Genomic DNA, 21,519 nt, shown 5'->3' on the forward strand with positions numbered 1-21,519 from the left:
GGGCTAACATTTTATGGATGTATTGTATGTGTGGTCCAATTTAATCCTCATAAGAATCTTCTAAGATTAAATGGGCAGTTTTATTTTTTAATTTTTAATTTTTAATTTTTTTGTTTTTTCCTTTTTTTAATTTAAATTCAATTTGCCAACATATAGTATACTCATTAGTTACAAATGTAGCTTTCGATAATGGCAGTTTTTAAATGTAAAGAAAAGTTGTAAGAATTTTTTATTTTATTTATTTATTATGTTTTAAAGATTTTATTTATTTATTTGACACAGAGAAAGAGAGAGAGAATGCACAAATAGGGAAAAGGGCAGATGGAGAGGGAGAGCAGACTCCCCACTGAGCGAGGAGCCTGATGTGATGCAGGGCTTAATCCCAAAATCCCAGGATCATGTCCTGAGCCTAAGGCAAACGCTTAACCAACTGAGTCACCTAGGCACCCTGAAAAGTTGTAAGAATTTTTTAGTGGACATTCTTAAACCTATCTTCTACATTTAAATTCATTTTTTTCTTTCCACTTTTTCTTGTGAATTTTTTTCTTGCAATTTCAGCTTCTATCTTTTTTTTTTTCTTCAGTGGCTATTATGACTTATTCCTGTGATCTAATTCTGGCAGTAAGGCATTTTTTCCTTTATTCTGCCTTTAAAATAATCTCAAATCATCTAAGACAGTGCTACAATGTTGGCACTTCATAATTGTTAGCTAGCTAATATCAGTAAATATGATAGTCCCTAACTAGTTAAATCCTAGAACAAGATTAAGTTCAAAGCAGAATAAAAGCATCACTCTGTTTAGTAGATATCCCATTACCTAGAAGATAGGCTTTACTGGTTTTATTGCATGCAGTAGACATCCTTAAGTCTTTTGTCCTTTTTCAATTTGTTATAGCTAGTCCCTTTCTTTAGATATGGCTAATGCTTTTACCTGAAGAAATACCTTTTATTTGATGTTCTAGCCATTGTTCTCCAATATTCTGTATTCAGATCGTAGCTTTGTGGGACTCTTTTTTCTTCATACAAATGCTTTCTTAAACAGAACAACATGTGTGAACATTTTGTTATCTCCAAAACACCCTGCAGGTTTTTTCAGATGAAAAAATTGTGGCTCAACGAGATGAAGTAATATGTCCAAAGTTGCATGACTGAATCATGATTTGAATTGAAGTCAGATTCAGAGGCCACCAACTTTCTACTGTCTTTCCCTCTTTTGTTGATGTTCCCTCTGCAGAGCAATGCTGGCTTTTCTTCAGACAGAGGGAGGTCTCCTTTTCTGAGGCAGAGGGAAAGTGAGCATAAATGCTGGACATTTGCAAATTGGAGTCCTTACCAAAAACTCATGAAGTTGTATAACCTAGTTGTTTTCTGGTGATGTTTTCTCTCTATGCCAGTTATAGTAGAACATAACTGTGGAACTCATTTACATTTAAACATTCCTGGCTCAAAATTAAATACATCAATTTTAATCTCTATTCTCTTGAAATCCAGATGCTCGTTAGTTTACCAATAGAGAATTACAATTATCTCTATCAAAGAAGCAGTTTTAGGTCAAGACAGAGGACTATTATTATCTTCGTTAGGCTACTAGTGTTGACTTTTATTGGGTATCTTTGCCAGAACATGGTTCACTTTATGTCCAACTGCATTACATTTATCCCCTTTATTATTTTTGGCTAGTTTTTCTTTATTTTTTGTTTTTTCTTACCATTTTGTCCGTTCTAAGAATTTTTGAGTAAGAACTGCTAAGTCACATGAGTTAAAAGATAAAGGAATTGGTGCTGGAGTTCACGTTCTAAAGATTACCAATGGTCTATTTTATCATCTATTGTTTGTTAAATGACAGGAGCAAGGTGGTCCTGAATTTTTTTTTAAGTTGGTTTCCATAGGTTACTTTTCCGAATCTGCTTCTGGTAGAAACAAATTGTTCTAGTTCAGGGGCACCTGGTTGGCTCAGTGGGTTAAGCATCTGCTTTCAGCTCAGGTCATGATCCTAGGGTCCTGGAGTCAAGCCCCCTGTTGACCCCCATGTCGAACCCTGAATGGAACCCTGTCTCAAGCTCTCCGTCTAGCCTGCCCTGCCTTGAGCCTTACTTGGAGCTGCTCTACCTAGAGCCCCACCCACCTGGGCCTCCCTGATCAGTAGAGTCTGCTTCTTCCCTCTCCCTCTGCCCCTGCCCCCTGCTTCTTCTCACTCTCCTCTCTCTCACAGATAAATAAAATATTTAAAAAAATTGTAATAGTTCATCAGTTATTATTTTTATCTTGCATTAGTTAGTTCAATTGTATCCAAAGGTTATTGGTAATGGGCTCCTGGAGAGCTCCATGGAGAAGGGTAGTCTGATCATGCATGGTCATCTACTCATTTCTTATGAACTTGTAACAAGTCTCCCTTGGAGGGAACTTGACTTTGTCTTTTTACCTTTGCTGTCCTAGCACAGTATCTAGCAAAGTAGACAGTGTAGCAAGAATGAAATATAAGCTCAGTGTGACCAAGGACCATACACCTACCTTCTTCTGCATTGTGTACTCATCCCTTAGCACAATTCCTAGAAACATAGCAGGTAAGCAATAAATACATATTGAGTTAGCCGAAAATTAGGTGTCCAGTTTGCTTGAATCTCTGCTCTTATATTCTCTGATGTTCATAGTTTGATATATATGATTTGAGTTTAGAAATAAAATTTTGATTTGGTTACCCAAATGTGCAGGCTCATTATTATGATTGAAAGATTACATTTTATATAAGATACTGCCTTGTAATTTATTATTTTCCTCTTACCTTCAAGACTCCCACACAATTTTTAAATAGTGTTTGTAATTAGGATGACTTGAGGTGTATTTATCCACCTGGTTGCTATGGATGAGTGACTGGTGACTTTGTAGAGGCTAAAATATAGCAAGTTTAAGAATCATTTTAGATGAATTCATGCATGATCAAGCCATTGCAAGTCATAAGAGGGAAGAGGCATTTATGATGTAGGTCATTATGTGGTTGAGGTCAGCATCACCAAGAAACTTTCCCTTGCAGGTGCTATATAGCAAGTGGCAAATATGATTTCAACTGAATCTGAAAGCTTATTTAAAAATATTCTCAGTTCAGCAATGAACCAGGTGTGCCTACTACTTACACATCAATTTTCTCAGGAGTGATGTTTTGAACCTAAATGACTTGCATGGTTACTAGAAGAATGAGGTTACTGATAAAAATTATTCCCTTTTTACTGGGGATGGTGTTAGTAGCATATTGTCATTGCTTAAAGGAAATTTTCTCAGAGGAAACAGATGCTAGGTACTTATTAGTATGGAGGTTTTAAACATTGAAGGTGTGAACAAAAGACCAGATCATTCTGATGATTCTTTGGCAATTTCTATAGAAAAAGAAATACATAAACTTTAATAAAATGTGAATAACATAGAACTTAATTTATTTGTATGACCTGACATGGAAATGTAATGTTTGTTTCATTTATGTGTGATTTCTTTAACATTTTAGTGATAGAAGCTTTTAAAAGTGTTTGACTTTTATGTTGTATAGGTGTCCTTCACAGTTCAGGTAGGACTGGACTATACTGAATCTTTTCTTTTGAGCCTCTGAAAATAGTGACAACATGTTTGCAAGGTAGCTTTATTTTTTCCCTTGGTTTGGGCAGAATCCGTGCAGCTTCAGATTGGCATCCTCCCACATACTCTTTGAGAGTCTCTCGGTGGAAAAATACCTGTCTTGATTTTGTTGTGTAGGAGATGGTCAGCAGTGAAGTTGTAAAGACAAGAAGTGAATGAGCAGTGGCTTTCACTATAATTAAATCTTCTTTGACATGATTTGCACTTGTTCTAGCTTCTGTTTTTTTTTTAACTACCTGTTTAATAACAGCAAAGTATTTTCTTTTTTTTAACACTTAGACTCTCAAAGGTAAGCATGCATGTTACCTTATAACTGAGGTTGCTACGGCATCATCATATTCTAAAAAGCTTTCCTAGTTTCTATTCTGCACATATCCCTAGTCATTTAGTGAAGGTCCATGCATGCAGGACACAAGGAATCAGCAAATCTAAAAGGCAACTTCCTGTCTCTTATTAGTAATAACCTGATTGACTTTTTAAAATTTTAGTATCTGCTGAAGTCCTGGAGAAACAATTGAAAAATTTATAGAAGTAAGAATGTTGGGCATAGAAAGGACCTTAGAAATTGAATCTAGCCTCTTTCTTTTTACAGACAAGAATACTGAGGCCTGAAAGTAAGTTGGTGAGACACACAGCTAGTTATAGGCCACCCCAGGGCCCTGGATCCTTCCTGGGTGCCACAGTGACCAAATGGAGTGGCAGCATATGAGGGAGTGGATATCGGAAAAGAAGGGGAGGCTCAAAATTCTGGGACTTTAATTCTAATACAACTTATGTTCTCTTTTCCCCTTAATTTACGTTGTAAGCATGCATGTTACCTTATAACCAAGGTTGCTACGGCATCATCATATTCTAAAAAGCTTTCCTAGTTTCTATTCTGCGCATATCCCTAGTCATTTAGTGAAGGTCCATGCATGCAGGACACAAGGAATCAGCAAAGATAACATTTTCATTCTGTCATGTTTGCTTTTTTTTAATTCTAAGAGCCACAGATATATAGGAGCATGCTTTTCTATTTACATTTGTCCTATCCTCTTCTCTTCTCTTTCATCACAATGCTTTCATAGGTCACTACTGCCTCTTGGCGCTTTCTTCTCTTAACTCTCTCCCCTTCCCTGCCATTGCCCACCTGTGTCTAATCCTGTCATTTTAACCTCCAAAGTATGTATCATAAGTCTGCTCATTTTTTTTTTTTAAGTAAGCTCCATGCCCAGCATGGAGTTAGAACTCACAACCCTGAAATCAAGAGTCGCCTGCTCCACTGACTGCACCAGCCAGGCACCCCAGTCTGCTCATTTTATTCTATCTCTGTCACCACCACCATAGTCCAACCTACCATCATCTCTTGCTCAGGACCACTAGAATAATCTGGTCTCCCCACGTCCATTTTGTCCCAACCGGTGAAATAGAACAGACTAAAATGATAGGCTATTATGTAATAAGAATAAATGCTGTTTTGTGAAACTTCAATTCTATTTGCTGTATTTTGAGGGTACATGTGTAAGTCTTTGTGTGTGTGTGTGTGTGTGTGTGTGTATGTGTGTATGTGTGTATGAGTGAGTACTTGAGTACTTGGTTGCTCTATAGAATGTATTTCTTAATGTGGGACCTGAGCAAAGCAGTTTGAAAGCCATTGTCCTATACCGATAACTCTGGAGAATTCTTTTGCTCTGTCAGGTTGAGAAGGTTATGCATTCTTCATTACCATATGACCCTCTTTTGTATGTGTCTCTAAAGGAAAAATTCCTTTAAAATAAAGTGAGAAGTGAAGTCTTTTGGATGAAGCTATTGGAAGTGATCCCCTGTTTATATGTTCCTCTTGTCTCTCATTTCAAGTTTAAATTATATAGGTCAGTGGGTAAATCTTCAGAACTGAGTACTTGGACTGAATTTAACTGAAACATTTCTGTTTTTTTTTTTTTTTGGTATTATGTAAATAAGTAAATAATTATACTTACATATTTATATTTACTTATTTTCTGCCTCCCTCTCCCTAAATTGCTCATGAATATATTTAATCTTTTTCTTTTCCTTCTTATACTATCTTTAGCTTATTTTTATGTCTTTAATATTAATATTATCATAACACTGCTCTCATTGGAAGTATGACTTTTGGGAACTTAAAAATGAAAAGTCTAAATACTGCTCTGGTGTATGCCTTTCTGGTATATGCTTGGTGTGAATTGCATTTCTGGACCCTTTTGAACCTGCTGTCAAAAGGACAAGAAATCTTAGGTCATCTCTTGGAAGCAAACTGACCTGTAGGTTTAGGGCTAAACAAGCCTTGTGATTGTTTTAGGGAACTTTTCAGTTACTCTGATCTAGTTGCACACTGCAAAGAAGGAGAGGTCAAGAGACCTCTCATCTCACCGTCCCATTCACCACCTCCTTCAGTATTGGGTAGCCCTTGGAGCTTGTCTAAGTAAGACTATGAACAAAATGATCATTTATCTTTCCCAACCATCAAGATTCTTGATCTGTTGGACCGTGTTTGCCTCTATTTGGTCTGGTAGGGTAGCATATCTTGATCTCTCACTATTTTATTTTATTTTTATTTATTTTATTTTTTTTTAAAGATATTTTTTTTAAAAATTTTTAATTTATTTATGATAGTCACAGAGAGAGAGAGAGAGAGGCACAGAGACACAGGCAGAGGGAGAAGCAGGCTCCATGCACCGGGAGCCCGATGTGGGATTCGATCCCGGGTCTACCAGGATCGTGCCCTGGGCCAAAGGCAGGTGCCAAACCGCTGCGCCACCCAGGGATCCCCACTATTTTATTTTTAATTACATGAGACAATGAAGGGATTTCTAATGCCTAGAAAATCTGAAAAATTTTCGAGTGGTTACAGAGTGAGTGAGTATTCATAGTTATCTGTATTGAATTCACGTTCAGTGATTTTTTTTCTTGATGTATCATAGATTTCATTGTTGTATTAGTTAGGGTTAGGTTGGTTACTGTAATACAGACTCTTATAGGAGTGGTTTAAACACGATGGAAGGTGGTAGATGTCTCATTTAATAGTTCAAAGGTAAGCAGTGCAGCACAATTACAGTGCCTCCATGGTGCTGGGCACCTGGGACCCTTCTATCTTGTTGCTTTGCCATCTTTAACTTGAGATGGCTATTTCTGCTCCTACTACTACCTTGTTATCATGGTATCATAAAAAGGGCAACAGGAAAGGGGAGGACATTTTCCTTTTCAGGGCACGATGGAGAAGTTTATCATTTTTGCTCTTAGGCCTTTTCATCAGACTTAGTCACCTGGTCACACTTACCTGCAAGGGAGGCCAGGAAGCCATATGTCCCACAAAAACTTCTGTGACTATGGAAGAGAACAGATCTCAGGAGTGTAAGAAGTATCTCCGCCATAATAGTCAGCAACCTGAAAGGATTTCCTTTTGGAATGCTTGTTTGTTTTCTAACGTAGTGCTTTGTGAAGAGAAAGTTTCCACTGAAGTTAGCAAGTGGACTTTAGTTGCTGAAGAGAATTAACCTGAGTTAGTGTACTTGCCTTTGAGATTTAAGTCAAATTTATTCCACTACTTACAGGGATAAGTGTGAAACTAAGATTATAATAATTAATTATATATAATTATTAATTATATTTATATTATGTATTATTGATAATTATATACTTAAATACAATTAATTATATTAAGAGATGAGGTTTTTCCTTAACTCTTTTCTTGTGCTGTTTTTGTTTCTTTTTTACCTTTTTTAGAAGCTAATCTCATACTTTCTTTTGTGTGTTTTAAGGTATGGCACAGTCACAAGGCTGGGTGAGAAGATATGCTAAGGCCTTCTGTAAGGGTTTTTTTGTGGCAGTGCCTGTGGCAGTGACTTTCCTGGACCGGGTGGCCTGTGTTGCAAGAGTGGAGGGAGCATCAATGCAGGTAAAAATGAATCTGGCTTCATTATTTGTAGCACATGCTTTACGGTTTCTCATGTACCAGCAATGGGATTTCTGTATATTATTTCTATGCTGGGACCTGAAAAGTTTTAAAAAGGCCTTGGCCTGAAATTTAACTTTTCTAAATTTTTTTAAAAGGTCTTTTAATGTGGTCATATTATAAACAGGTAGAGTTCAATAAACATAATTATCAAATAGTTCTTTATGTCTATTTATTTATTTATTTTTTAGTTTTTATTTATTTTAGGAATTCTAAGTAGAGATTCTAAAGAAATTGTACTAAATGACACCATTTTCTGTGGATATGGCCTGGGATTTTAGGATATTTTGATTATCTATATTTGAATCCACACTTAAATATCCTTTTAAGACCAAATTAGTATACTTGCAGGATGGGTTTGGATCAAATTCAGTCACTGTGTGTGTGTGTGTGTATATGTGTGTGTGGGTGTATGTGTGTGTGTGTATATATGTGTGTGTGTGTATATATATATATATATGATTGCTATATCTATCTCTATGTCTATATAAATATATGAGTGTATATATATATGTACACACACCCAAAATATGTATACACATAGAAAATATATACAAACTATATATATGTGTGTATATATACACATGAATACACATATCTATGCATGTTTATATATGTGTATATGTATATATGTGTATACATAGACACTTTTAGCAGGTAAAAAAGTCTAGAGCACTGGTCCCACATGTTCTGGACATATTATTTTTAAGCATGTTGCAGATTGAAAAGATTAAATGCCAGTTTACACTGGAAGAATTTTGCAGTAGAGATTTCTAAAATTTAATATGCAAATAGTCTTCTGGAATAACTTAGAGAAGACTTTGTTGTTCTAAACTTTGTGTCTTGAATCTAGCCGTGTAAGTAAGTTTATGTAATTCAGAAGAATTTGCATCTTGTGATATGACTTGTTTTCTTCCATTATGAGCTTGTATGAAGTTCACATTGTGCTAAATAACTGTATAAAACAAGTAAAATGAATATGTAAGCTGATAAGAGCTTGAAGTTATATAAAGAAAAACCATTTTGTTTTTTCTTTTTGTTTTAGTCAGAACTAGTTAAGGGCATAGGTATCAGCTTTGAGGAGTTAGAATGAGTTTGTTTTTTTAAATGTAATTATTGTATGGAAAATCCGATCTCTTCCTGAGTTCTGGTAGTGAGTGCTATTTGGTTTACAACCATTACTGTCCTGAGGTAGATTTTTCCAGAACACAAGCCTTCTTACTTTGGATCTAATGATAGTCCAGAGAATCATATGGCAATCATAGTATCCTAATCTTCATGTTTTAGCCCAGTATATAGCCACTGAACATCTGTGTTCATGACTTGTTGCTAACAGGTTAATTCACTAAAAAATACAAGAAGTTGATTGGCTTAGGAAAAGACAAAGCTTATCCCCAGTTAGGAAGGTAGTGAAGAAAGTGTTAAATAGTGTTATTCTATTAACTCATACTAATTTTGCTGCAGGTACATTTCTTACAGTGTTCCTGACCCTACTCCCAAGAAGTCAAATTTGTTACCTTGTAGTTTGTTTGATATATTATGTAGAACTTCCTTGGCTACTGATTCCAGGAAAACAGCTTGAATTGTGTTAGATATACAGGAGAGTTTATTGGAAGGCTTATTATGTACCTAGGAGAAAGACTAAAGTGTGGCAATCATCAGGGACAACTGGAACCAGGGATTTGGATGCTGCAGGGTGCTCAGTCTTCTGTGTTTCTGACTTCTGCTGCTTTTTTTTTCCGACCAGCTTTCTTCACAGTGCGGGGCACATGGCTGCCTGATCAGATGCCTGATCTTAAGGAATGAGATCTTAAGGAATCATCTCTTAAGGAATGAGAGAGATCTCTCCTCTTGCCTTAATTTCACTTTGAAAGATCTTGGGAAAAGACTGATTTATTCAGTTTTGGTCACATGCCCTTATCTATACAAATATAGATAAAGTTTGATCAGTGGCCTGGGGTGCCCAGCTTCAGACAGGTATACACCCCTAACCTGTGGCTCGGGGACTTTCAGCCTTCAGGGTAAGATGGCATGACCTTTCCCACAAGAGAGGCAGGCTATTTTCAGAATAAAAGAGGAAAGGATGTTCTGGGAAGAAAATAAAGGTGTATGTTTATTACAGTTGGGTCTGTATTTGGGGATTATTTTGACTTTTTCTAACTATAATTATTTATATTTCATTAGATATTACTAAATTATACTTAAAATTATTTAGGAGCAGAAATTGCAATAATGGGATATAGTGATTAATTAATTAAGCATTTTTGAAGATATCTTTACTACCATTCAGCTCTGATGAACTGAACATGTTTAGACCATGGGGTTCAGCAGAATTTTTGACCAAAAATTTGAAAAAAATTCTTGTCTTGAAATCTCCCTAATGACACAAGTACTAAAATAGCTGGCAGGGTGTGTGGACATCTTTGGAAGTTCTTGAGCATCCTGCAAGGAACACACCTGCTTTTTAATTTTTATTTATTTTTAATTTTTTTCTTTTATTTAAATTCAGTTTGCCAACATCTAGCATAACCGCAGGGCTCATCCCATCAAGTGCCCTCTTCAGTGCCTGTCACCCAGTTGCCCCATCCCCCCAGATGCTTCCCCTTCTGCAACCCTTTGTTTGTTTCCCAGAGTCAAGAGGCTCTTATGGTTAGTCTCCCTCTTTAATTTTTTCCCCACTCAGTTTCCTTCCTTTCTCTTATAATCCCTTTCACTATTTCTTACATTCCACATTTGAGTGAAACTATATGATTATTGTCTTTCTCCGATTGACTTACTTCACTCAGCATAATACCCTCCAGTTCTATCCATGTTAAAACAAATGGTGGGTATTCACCTTTTCTGAGGACCGAGTAGTGTTCCATTGAGTATATACCGTTCATCTGTTGAAGGACATTGTGGCTCCTTCCACAGTTTGGTTATTGTGGACATTGCTACTAAGAACATTGGGGTGCAGGTGTCTTGGTGTTTCACTACATCTGTATCTTTGGGGTAAATCCCCACTAGTGCAATTGCTGGGTCATAGAGTAGCTCTATTTTTAACTTGTGAGGAACCTCTACACTGTTTTCCAGAGTGGCTGCAGCAGTTTGCATTCCCACCAACAGTGCAAGAGGTTTTCCCCTTTCTCCACATCCTGTCCAACATTTGTTGTTTCCTATCTTGTTAATTTTAGCCATTCTCACTGCTGTGAGGTGGTATCTCATTGTGATTTTGATTTGTATTTCCCTGATGGCAAGTGATGTGGAGCATTTTTTCCTGTGCTTGTTGGCCATGGGAACACACCTGCTTTTACTGACTCTGAGACCTGAGGATTATATCTGGTATTTGGCAGTTGGTTGATTTGTTGTGAAGGAAGGGAGTTCTCTGGATGTGTGCTGATGTTGAAAGAGAGCAAGACAGAAATGTGCTCCCCTGAAGGCATTGATAGGTCCCTTTGTGAAACCTCCCTTGAATGCTGACATGCCTCCATGGCAGCACCATGCTTTATGTGTGGCACTATTAGATATTTCATATAGCCACCTATTCTATATCTCACTATTCATTGAAGGAATCTATGCCATTTCAAAGGAATTCATGTTGGTGTAGGTTACTAGTCTTTAGCATCATTCATTGTGTAGTGCCTTAGAATACCTGTATATTCAGGTGGAAAGATCATATCTAGTCATTTCTGTCATTTCAAATATATGAAGCACTTTGTGACTCTGGAGGTCATTTTGGGATATGGATAATAATGAAAAGCAGTGGTAACTTTGAGTTGGAATAGGAAGTCATTTATCAAATGGCTAGAAAGTGTGAAACACTGTTTTAGGTCCTATAGGGGGATGGCGAATCAGGTACGGATTCCATCTTCAATGTACTTTTACTTTAGTAGGAGAGGTTCAAAGTTATTAATCGTGAATGATGGATGCATTTTCAGACGAGAAGATATCAAGCTGTCAGACATATTTGACCAATGCCTGGTGCATCAGAAATGAGAACCAGTTTGCTTTAGCATACTATTTTGGAGACTGGACCTGGAAATTTTTAATTTGGAACAGAGAGGTACCAGAAAATAATATGTTGAGCCCTCTTACTGTTGTCCACTGTATTAACTTTTACTACAGCAATAAATAAACCACTCTAAGATTTCATTTGCTTGCATTCCAATCATTTCTTACACATGAGTCAATAGATTAACTGTAGTTACTCTAGACTATGGTTTTGGTTCAGTCCACTTCATGTATCTTTCATTATGAGACCTATGCTGAAGGAGCCAGGGGTGCTTGGGGTATGTTCTCCTGGGTGATAGCAGGATACTGGAGGGTGAGTGGAAAAAGTCAGAACCTCTTAAAGCCTCAGTTCAGAACTTCTACTCTTCTGTTCACATTCCATTGGTCAAAGTAAGTCACATGTCAAAACCCAAAGTCAATGAGATCAGGGAGTCATGGTAAAGTGAGGAGGTAAGGAAGAATAGTGAGTAGGTGAGTACATCCACTATGACTCCAATGGTATTTAGTTGACTTCAGAGGTAATCTAAAGAGTTGTTTTTCACCTTTGAGTCTACTTACAATGACCCTAATCTTTGGAGCCAAAGACTGACAAAACTAATAGATTGAAATTTTGAGTCACTGAATTCTGGAATGGGTTGATCCATTTTAGATGTCTTTAGGTTGGAAGTCACCCAGGGCCAGTTGGATCATCACTTTAGAGTGGCTTTTCTTAAAAAGTTACTCTGCAACTTCTAGAAATGTTATTTAAGAAAATCCAAGGATTCAAAGATCAAATCTCATTAGAGAGACTATATTACCAGTCTTTTTGAGTATATTGAATAAATGCTGTTATAGGAACACTGGAAATTCACTTTGGTAACAAATTTTGCATCAGAACTTTTTTTTTTTTTTTTTTTAAAGATTTTATTTATTTATTCATGAGAGGCAGAGAGAGAGAGAGAGAGAGGCAGAGACACAGGCAGAGGGAGAAGCAGGCTCCTCGCAGGGAGCCCAACGTGGGAGTCGATCCCGGGACTCCAGGATCACGCCCTGGGCTGAAGGCGATGCTAAACCGCTGAGCCACCCGGGCTGCCCCGCATCAGAACTTTCTTATGTCATTTTAGAATTCTGCTGGCTTGAGATTTAATAGAAGAGGCTTATTTCCAGGATCCCCTCTTACAAGAAATCTTTACTTTTTAAACCCTATTGAGTAGGTTAGGTTTTCCAGTTTTAATTTATAATCTATTAGGTTTCTGACTAGAAGGATAGAGTTGATGAAACATGAGGACTCACAGTTGTTGAAGGTAAGTCATAAATGAAAAAGTTTTTAATGATATGATATAATTCAATGGGAAATAGGATTGTTTATGAAACACTTGATTTTTTAAAATAAAGTTATATAGATATATCTATTTTATTAGATGAGATATACCTTTAGCAATGCTCTGCACACAGGGAATGCTGGCAGAAATTGTTGCTTAATGATTATTCATACTGACCTATTCCCCTCTACTGCGCATGAATCACTTCTACTAGTTGCTGAAAGGTTCCTGTGAAAGTAGATGCACTTTTTTTTTTTTAAAGAAGCACCACATTACTCAACATTAATTTAACTCAGGAAATGGAGACTGATACTGCATACAGTTGAAACTACAGAGGGAATTTATGTTGGTGGAATGCAATTATTCAAATTAGAAGTTCAATCGCTTACTGAGGCTTTTAGAGTAAAAAAGGTGCCCTAGGAATAGTTTAATGACCTCACACCAGAGTTTTAGATTTTTATTTGAGTGAGAATGCCTGCAGTAGGGTCACTGGTTCTTATAAAAGGTGTATGCCTTCTACATTTAAAATTAAGATTTAAGACTTTAAGAAGTTAGTGAAGGAAATAACTGTAGGTATCATTGTCTTGTTTTGTTGTAATTGCTACAGAATTTTTATATAGTATACTGTCTTCTTTTTTCCAGTTGGCATAGCCAGAGGGGAAAATACTTGAAAACATTACTCCACAATTCCATCTCTCTAGCTCAGACTTCAGAGAAAGATTTATGCAGAATATATTAGAAAGTTAGAGAATGGGAGAGAAAATAGAGTTTAATCAGCATTGAGGTATTTACTAATCAGTAACACACTTTCATTGGCTCAAAATTGTCTTGACTTTCAGCTACCTGCAAATGATCTTGAAGAAACTCGTTTGTAATAAACTTCTTAGGCTCCTTCTTGGCTCTTTACAGTCATTATCTTGTTTCCTGCTGAGTTTAAAATTAAAAGTTCTGTCAAATACATAAGCAAAGAGGCTAACACTCTCTCCTTGTCACATTTATTTATTTTATTAAAAAGTTTTAAATCTATAGTGGGCTTAATATCCAACAATCATCATTGTTTATAATTATTATTATTACATTCTGAGAAGCTAGATACAAATGTAGACTCTTAAGGAAAGAGATATATTGTGACTTATGCACCAGAATTTATTGTAGATTTAGGGAGTTTTATCTGCTGAATTTGCACTTCCAAGATGCTGAGAACCACCGGGCACACATTTCCTGTGATGCTGAATGCTCTGTGTTTTACTCCCCTTGGCCGTCTGGGGCTGACTTTGGAGGAAGCCAGGAGTTAATGTTGGAATGCTTTTTCAGCTTATGTGTGAGCTTTCTTCCCAAATTACCTTTGGCTCAAAAATCTCACCTAAGGTGTTTACCCCTCAGGATGTTCTACATTTTTATGTAGTTCTGCAACCTGTCATTAATAGAGAATTCAAATAGATCAGTTTGTATTTATAGCAACAAACATATGTGAAACCGAAACAGTTGGTGAGTGATAACTTTATAATGTCCCTTCATGGATTTCCTTCACTTCCCATGATAGAAGAACAGTATGCTTCTGTTTTATGGAGCCAGGGTTATATCTGTTATTTAAATGCTGACTTTATAACACTTTTAAAAAAGATGTTGAAGTAATTTTAGACTTACAGAAAAGTTGTAAGAGTAGTACAGAGAACTCCCACGGGTTCTCAATATTTTGTCACATTTATGTTATTTTCTTCCTTTTCTCTTTTTCCCTCCCTCTCTTTCTCTCTCTCTCTCTCAAACATAGGTATTGATGTCTCTCTGTATACACACACGTACATACCTGTGTATGTATCTACATACACAAAAACATTGTTATTGAGCCATTTAAGTTGGGTACATCATGCCCCTTTAATGAAACTTTTATATACTCTTCTGAGTCATGGTCATTGCTGATTGGCATATTAATGCTTATCTTTTACATAATTTTAAATGTAATACTTTCTTCAGATTCCCTTGGATAGGACTTTTGCTACATTAAAGGATATTGACCCAAGTTCTAAACTGCACATTTAAAAAAAACTGAGGCTAAACATTTGAGGTAATTTACCTAAACTCACATAGCCATCAAGCTTTAGAACTGACTCCAGCTAACTCTGGTAATGCTTTCCATTTTACTAAATGATAATTAATAAAAGTCATGCTTTATTACTATTGTGTTAATAATACCTTCCTATAATATTGCTCACAGAGCTATTTTGTTCCATTTTATTTTTGTTTATGCAGTGGTGTAATTGGTAAGTTACTTAATTTTGGGATCATTCTGTATACATTTGGAATTAAAACAAAGGTAGAAATTAATGTTATAGTGAGAGATGAAGCATTTCAAACTTTGAAACTCAGGTTTATAGAAAATGCCCGATTTTAAACTGAAGATTATAAACTTTATAATTAGACCTCATAAAAGAAGGAGTTAGATTTCACTTTGTGGAAATACAGCAGAGTAGATATCTAGAAAATATTCTCAATGCAAAACTCATAAAAAAGTATAAATAAAACATTAAAAATCTTTAAAAATGCATAGTGACCTTGCAGGGAGGTGAGGGAAATGATGGAAATGATCTGAGACCACAAATAAGGGGGAGTACATTTCCAGAATAGTAAGTACGCATTCAAGCCAGCAGCTGTCCTATGGACATTTGTCAATTCCGGGTAACTCAGAGTTTTTGGTTTTAACAGCCACGTGGGGATCAGAAGATAAGGCCCTGGGCTCAGACAGGGTAGAGAGGTGGAACAGGAATGCTGAATAAATTCAGGACTATGGAGGAGACATATCTTTAGGGAATGCATACACTAAAACCAAAATCTGTTCTGCAAGAAAAAAATTCTAGACTCTGAGTAAAGGACAAAAGCCCTAAATGCGGGACTGAGGTTTGAATTCACCTTCACTGCAATTGAAATACCCTAAATTGAGATTTTCATTCTCTTTGGACTTAGTGGTGCCTAGGCACTCAGTGGGGGCTATCACCAATCTTCCTGGGCACATACAATGTTTGATAAACATGATCTCACAGTAAAAATATCACACAAGGCAAAGATCACTATTACAAGTGAGAGTCTGTAACATCCTTTGGCAGAGTTGGACCTTAAAGTCTAGTATTAGAACGATGAGTGGCTAAATGTGATATGTTCAAAGAAATAAAAGACAAAATTGAAAATATGAGAAAACAACAAAAGATTATTTAAAATGACCAAAGTTCCATTTTATCACTTGTACTTTTATATGTGTGTGTGTGTGTGTGTGTGTATGTTTAAGATTTTATTTATTTATTCATGAGAGACACAGAGAGAGGCAGAGACACAGGCAGAGGGAGAAGCAGGCCCCATGCAGGGAGCCTGACATGGGACTCCATCCTGGGTCTCCAGGATCACGCCCTGGGCTGAGGGCGGTGCTAAACCGCTGAGCCACCTGGGCTGCCCTTTATATTTTTTTAAGGTATAAAAATTGTATTGTGGTTAGTTTAAAAAATTCTGTATTCATCACATAAAATTTACAACGAAATGTATAATAGCTGAGATTTACATTATAGTAATATGGGAGGAAGAAGAATGGAATGATGGTATAGATGAAACAAGATTGGCCATGACTTCATAACTGTGCACACTAGGTAATGGGTAAAATGGTAGTTCATTGTACCCTTCTGTCTATTTTTAAAAAAAGTTTTATTGAGGTATAATTTATATATCATTGAATTTATCCATGGTGAATGATTTAGTAATTTTTAATAAATTTATGGAGTTATGTAATCATCACCTTTTAGAACATTTCCATCCACCCCAAGATGATCCCTCATGTCTATTTTAAGTTAATTCTTATTTTTACCTGTGCCTTTTCTGGGCATTCTCTGCAAATAGAACCATTCAATATGTGGTGTTTTATGTTTTGCTTCTTTGACTTACCATAATGTGTTTTGAGGTTTACTTACATTGTACCATATATCAATAGTTTTTTTTTTTTAAATTATCAAAAATAATTCCATTGTATGGATTTTTTTTCCCACGTTGTTTCTGCTTACCAGCTGATGAATATTTAGGTTGTTTCCACATTTTCATTATTGTGAATAATACTTCTAGGAGTGGCGTGCTAAGTCATATGGTACGTTTATGTTTCATTTTAAAGAGATTATCAAACTATCCTGGGTTAGATGATAGTGTGTGTATTGACTAACATGTCCTGCATTCTCATTCTACCTCTTTGTTCTAGGACAGGGGGAAGTGAAGGGAATGTACCCAGTCTCATTGATGCTGTTTTAGCCCCAGTTTCCTGTTTAGCCCACTAACATCTGGTGTTGGGGCAGGGTTTTCTTTGGTGTTTGTTGGGATTAAGATAGGTATTAGAAGTGTTTTCCATCCTTGGACATCCTTTTCCTGGCCCTGTGGCTAGAAAGTAAGCTTTTCTTTAATTTTTTTTTTTTTTTTGTTCTGCCTGTTCTGGTGGCTCCTGGTTGCAGGCTTCTTCAGTACCTTATCTAGGATATCTGAGAAAAAGAACCCAGGGAACTTGCCACAGTGTCGTTCCTCAAGTCCTACGGTCCCTAACCTCCAGTCTGTCTTCTTTCTATCTTTCAGAGTCTTCCTCTATTTATTCTTTGTATTATGTTTGGGATACTTTAGTTGTAAGAGAAAGTACTAGCAATGAATGGAGGCACTCCATTTTGATCCTAGGCTATATTATTTGCCTTTCCTACTAGTAAAATGGGGCTGAGTTCTGGACAATGGAAAGAGGATGAAAAGTAAGTTGCCATTTCCAGACTCGGTCTGGCTCTGAGGCCCTAGGAGATGGTGGATCTATAAGATAGAAAGAACCTGGGTTTCTGAATGACTGAGTGTGGTATGTGTACTCACTATTGTGTTATATGCCAAGTGTTTGAGACTTTTATAGGCATTAGCCTCATTTGGCTATATAACAAGACTTATTACTATACCTTTTCCTCTCTGCTTTTTTTTTTTTTTTTTTTTTTTTTTTACCTTATGCTCCCTTTAAGGCTAAACTCCAGTCCTATCTTCTTCAGGCAACTTTCCCTAATTCTGTCACTCATTTATTTGAAATCCCACAGCACTGTAAATTTAACTCATGATTATACATGTTTTGTATTGTCTTGTAATCTTCTAGTTATTTCATGGGTTAATGCTTAACTCTACTTTGTAAGCTTCTAAAAGAAAAGAACCATATTCCTCTCACCTACCCATTCAGAGGGATGCTGAATAAATGCATATTAAATTTGTTCTTTGAAGCATTGAAGTGCTTGAATAATTAAACCCTACAGAAATATGATGAAATGAAATTATCATCATTAAAATTTTTTTCTTTGACTTTGAGGGTGTTTCTGCACTCTTCACCTGAAAACTTTTTAGCTTCTTGATGAATCCATCATATTCTTTTGGCAGAGGTTTTCAAACCTTTTTGCTCATGACTCATTAAGTAGTATAGTTTTTCATTGTACCTATACACACACAACTGAAACAGAAGTTTCATGTAACAATACTAAAATTGTAATTACCATCATTATGTGCAGTGCCCTCTGATATTTTCTATTCTGGTTGCATCCCATTAAATTGATTCTATGACTCACTCATTGGTCATGACCTGTAATTTGAAAAAAGCTGCTTTATTGCTGGAAGGAGGCTTGAAAGGGTGAAGCTGCTCAAATTGAGCTATAGCTAAGGAGGATGTTAGCTTTTGAATCTGGAATTCTAAATGTGGGCTTGTCCTAAGGGCTTCAAGCTGTAAATGCAATGCAAAGGATAAGGAGGCCCATGGTCTGAGAAAGCCCTTTGACAGTTAGTGCCATTTTTAGGTTTTTATTAATATCACCTGGGGTGCTTATTCATTAAAGTTCCTGAGCCCGATCCCAGTTCTATGAAAATGGAATCATTACTAGGACCTTGGAATCTGCATTGTGACAAGGTCTGTAAATACTCAGGTTTGAAAAACAATTTCATAACTATGTATGGTGATGGATGGTAACTAGACTTACTGGGGTCATCATTTTACAGTGTATACAAGTGTTGAATCATTGTGTTGTACATCTGAAACTAATATAATGTTATGTCTCAATTATGCTTTAATAAAAAAATACGTTTGAGAAACCTTTGTTGTAGAGAATCCCAACTCTTGGGTAGGGCAGATTTTGGGGGCATTTGCCAGACCTGGAAACTGCTTTTGCTTCAAAACTCCTGATTGTCTTAGTGTGTTAAGCTTTTGAATTCTAACTTTTAGTACCTTTTAAAAATACATTTTTCATTCTCTATATATTTATGCTAGTTTTAGCTTATTTTATTGCTTGTAATCTCTTGCATCAATAGTTATATCAATTTATACTTTTCATTTTGATTTTTCTTTCTAGTTGTAGACTGTACTTTAAATTTCTTCTAGTTTTGATTTTATATTATCTTACTACTTTAACTTTTTAAATTTTTAGCAAGATTTTACTTAATTATTTATTCATGAGAGACAGAGAGAGAGGGAGGCAGAGATATAGGCAGAGAGGGAAGCAGTCTCCATACAGGGAGTCTGATGTGGGATTTGATCCCGGGACTCCAGGATCACACCCTGGGCCAAAGGCAGATGCTCAACTCCAGAGCCACCCAGGTGTCCCGCTACTTTAACTTTTAAATGTGTGGGCTGTACTTTATAGCTTAAAGTCCCGCTACTTTAACTTTTAAATGTGTGGGCTGTACTTTATAGCTTAAAGCATCAACAGATCTTTTAACTTTTTTGTTCAGTTTTTTATTTTGCCAGCTAATCTTCTTTCTTTCTTTTTTATGAATATAAACCATCTTTCTTTTTTTGTAGTTTTATTTATTTATTTATATTTTTTGAAGATTTTATTATTTATTTGAGACAGAGTGTACATGAGCAGGGGTTGGGCAGGGAGAGTGAAGCAGAAGAGGGAGAAGCAGACTCCCAATTATTAGGGAGCCTGATGTGGGGCTTGATCCCAGGATCCTGAGATCATTAGCTGAGCTGAAGACAGACCGTTAACTGACTGAGCCACCAAGGCACCCATCTGTAGTTTTTAAAATGACCAAGAAGAAGCATAGAGTGTCACCTGAGAGAATGGCCCATTTACTTAGCATGGGAGATGTGTAGATTTTTACAGTAATGACTCCTCAGTGAAACACAGTTCCCTCATTGATTTACAAAGTTCCCTTCCACAGTGAATCTGGCCATATGGGCTTGTTTAAACCAATTGGGCATCAACAGATGTTACTCAAGTGGAAACTTGGTCAGTACTTGTGAACTGGGAACATGTAAGAAACTCAGGCTGTCCTGCTAGAGGGGGCATTGGAAGACAAGTGAAACATCCTGGCCAGGGAGCCCCAGTTCAGTGCTTGATGTGTGAATAGGACCACGTTGGGCCTTTCCAGCCCTTTTCAAGTCACAAATGATTGCAGACACATGAATGGCCTTAGGCAGAGGATCTGCTCCTTTGAGTGAAACCTGTGTTGCAGGATTATGAGTGAATAAATGGTTGTTATTTTGAGACTGATAGTTTTGGAGTGGTTTGTTATGAAGCAATAGGTAACCCAAACAAAAATTGCCATTTTTAGGGAGGAGCTGCCAAAACAAAATTCTAAAATAGATGGCATTGGTTTTGGAACTGGGTAGCAGTGGGGGGCTGGAAAAATGCTAGGAGATTATTGGCAAAAGTTGGACAAATGACAGACAACTGTTACTAGAAGCTGGAAAGGTGGTAAGGGAGCTGTTTTTGGAGACTGGAATAGTGGTGACCATGTTTCATGGTATTGAAACAGTTTGAGAAACTTACCTGTAGGAACTTGGAATATAGAAGGTGTACCTAACAAATTTATGGATCTGGCTAAGGAGATTTCTAGGCAGAATATTGACATTGTCAATTGGTTACTTATAGCTTTGTACAAGGTATAGGAAGAAAGAAAAGAACTTAAAGTAGAACTTAGAGGAATACAAGGTGTCCAGTAATTTCTGTTTTAAAAAATAAAACTATTTCTTTAGCAGTCTCTGCCAGACAAAGATCCTCAAAGTAAAAAGTGGCCTGGGGTAAATATCAAATCTTGACTGGAAGACTCTTTGGTAAGACCTCAGAAAGCTTTAAGGTGTGACTGAGTAGATCCTTTTAGCCAGACAAAAGAGATTATAATGGTGTAAGATTCTGAAGGTCCTTGTACCACAGCAGCCTGACAAAGTAGAGAGAGCTCTAGTTTGCGAAGAGTTATGAATATAGTTATATGGGAATGGAGTGAATGTCAATCAGATGAATAGGAAGTCAACAGAGTTTTGAGGAACTTGAATTGGTGAATACATAAAGGGATGGTCAAAATTTACATGGAACCACCAAAAACCCCGAATAGTCACAGCAATCTTGAAAAAAGAAAAACAAAACTGAAGTTATCACTATTTCAGATTTCAAGTTATACTACAAAGCTGTAGTAATCAAAACAGTATGGTTCCAGCACAAAAATAGACACATAGATCAATGGAACAGAAGAGAAAACCCAGAAATAGGGGATCCCTGAGTGGCTCAGCGGTTTGGCGCTTGCCTTTGGCCCAGGGCATGATCCTGGAGACCCGGGATTGAGTCTCCCGCATCAGGCTCCCTGCATGGAGCCCGCTTCTCACTCTGCCTGTGTCTCTGCCATTCTCTC

At 36.7% G+C, this 21,519-nt stretch overlaps 1 protein-coding gene across 11 annotated transcripts in view; it reads left to right on the top strand.

Moving 5' to 3' along the window:
• IMMP2L (inner mitochondrial membrane peptidase subunit 2) overlaps positions 1 to 21,519 on the top strand; it is an 845,985-nt gene that overhangs the window by 32,341 nt on the left and 792,125 nt on the right. For all 11 annotated transcript variants that reach the window (XR_013356508.1, XM_077856156.1, XM_077856159.1 and 8 more), the window contains exon 3: positions 7,383 to 7,519. Coding sequence is in view for 10 of the 11 variants with exons in the window: in XM_077856156.1 (XP_077712282.1) it covers positions 7,385 to 7,519 (135 nt within the window). In the remaining variant the exon portion in view is untranslated. The remainder of the gene's footprint in view (positions 1 to 7,382; positions 7,520 to 21,519) is intronic.

Source organism: Canis aureus, chromosome 18 (assembly GCF_053574225.1).
Source record: "Canis aureus isolate CA01 chromosome 18, VMU_Caureus_v.1.0, whole genome shotgun sequence".
NCBI lineage: Eukaryota > Metazoa > Chordata > Mammalia > Carnivora > Canidae > Canis > Canis aureus.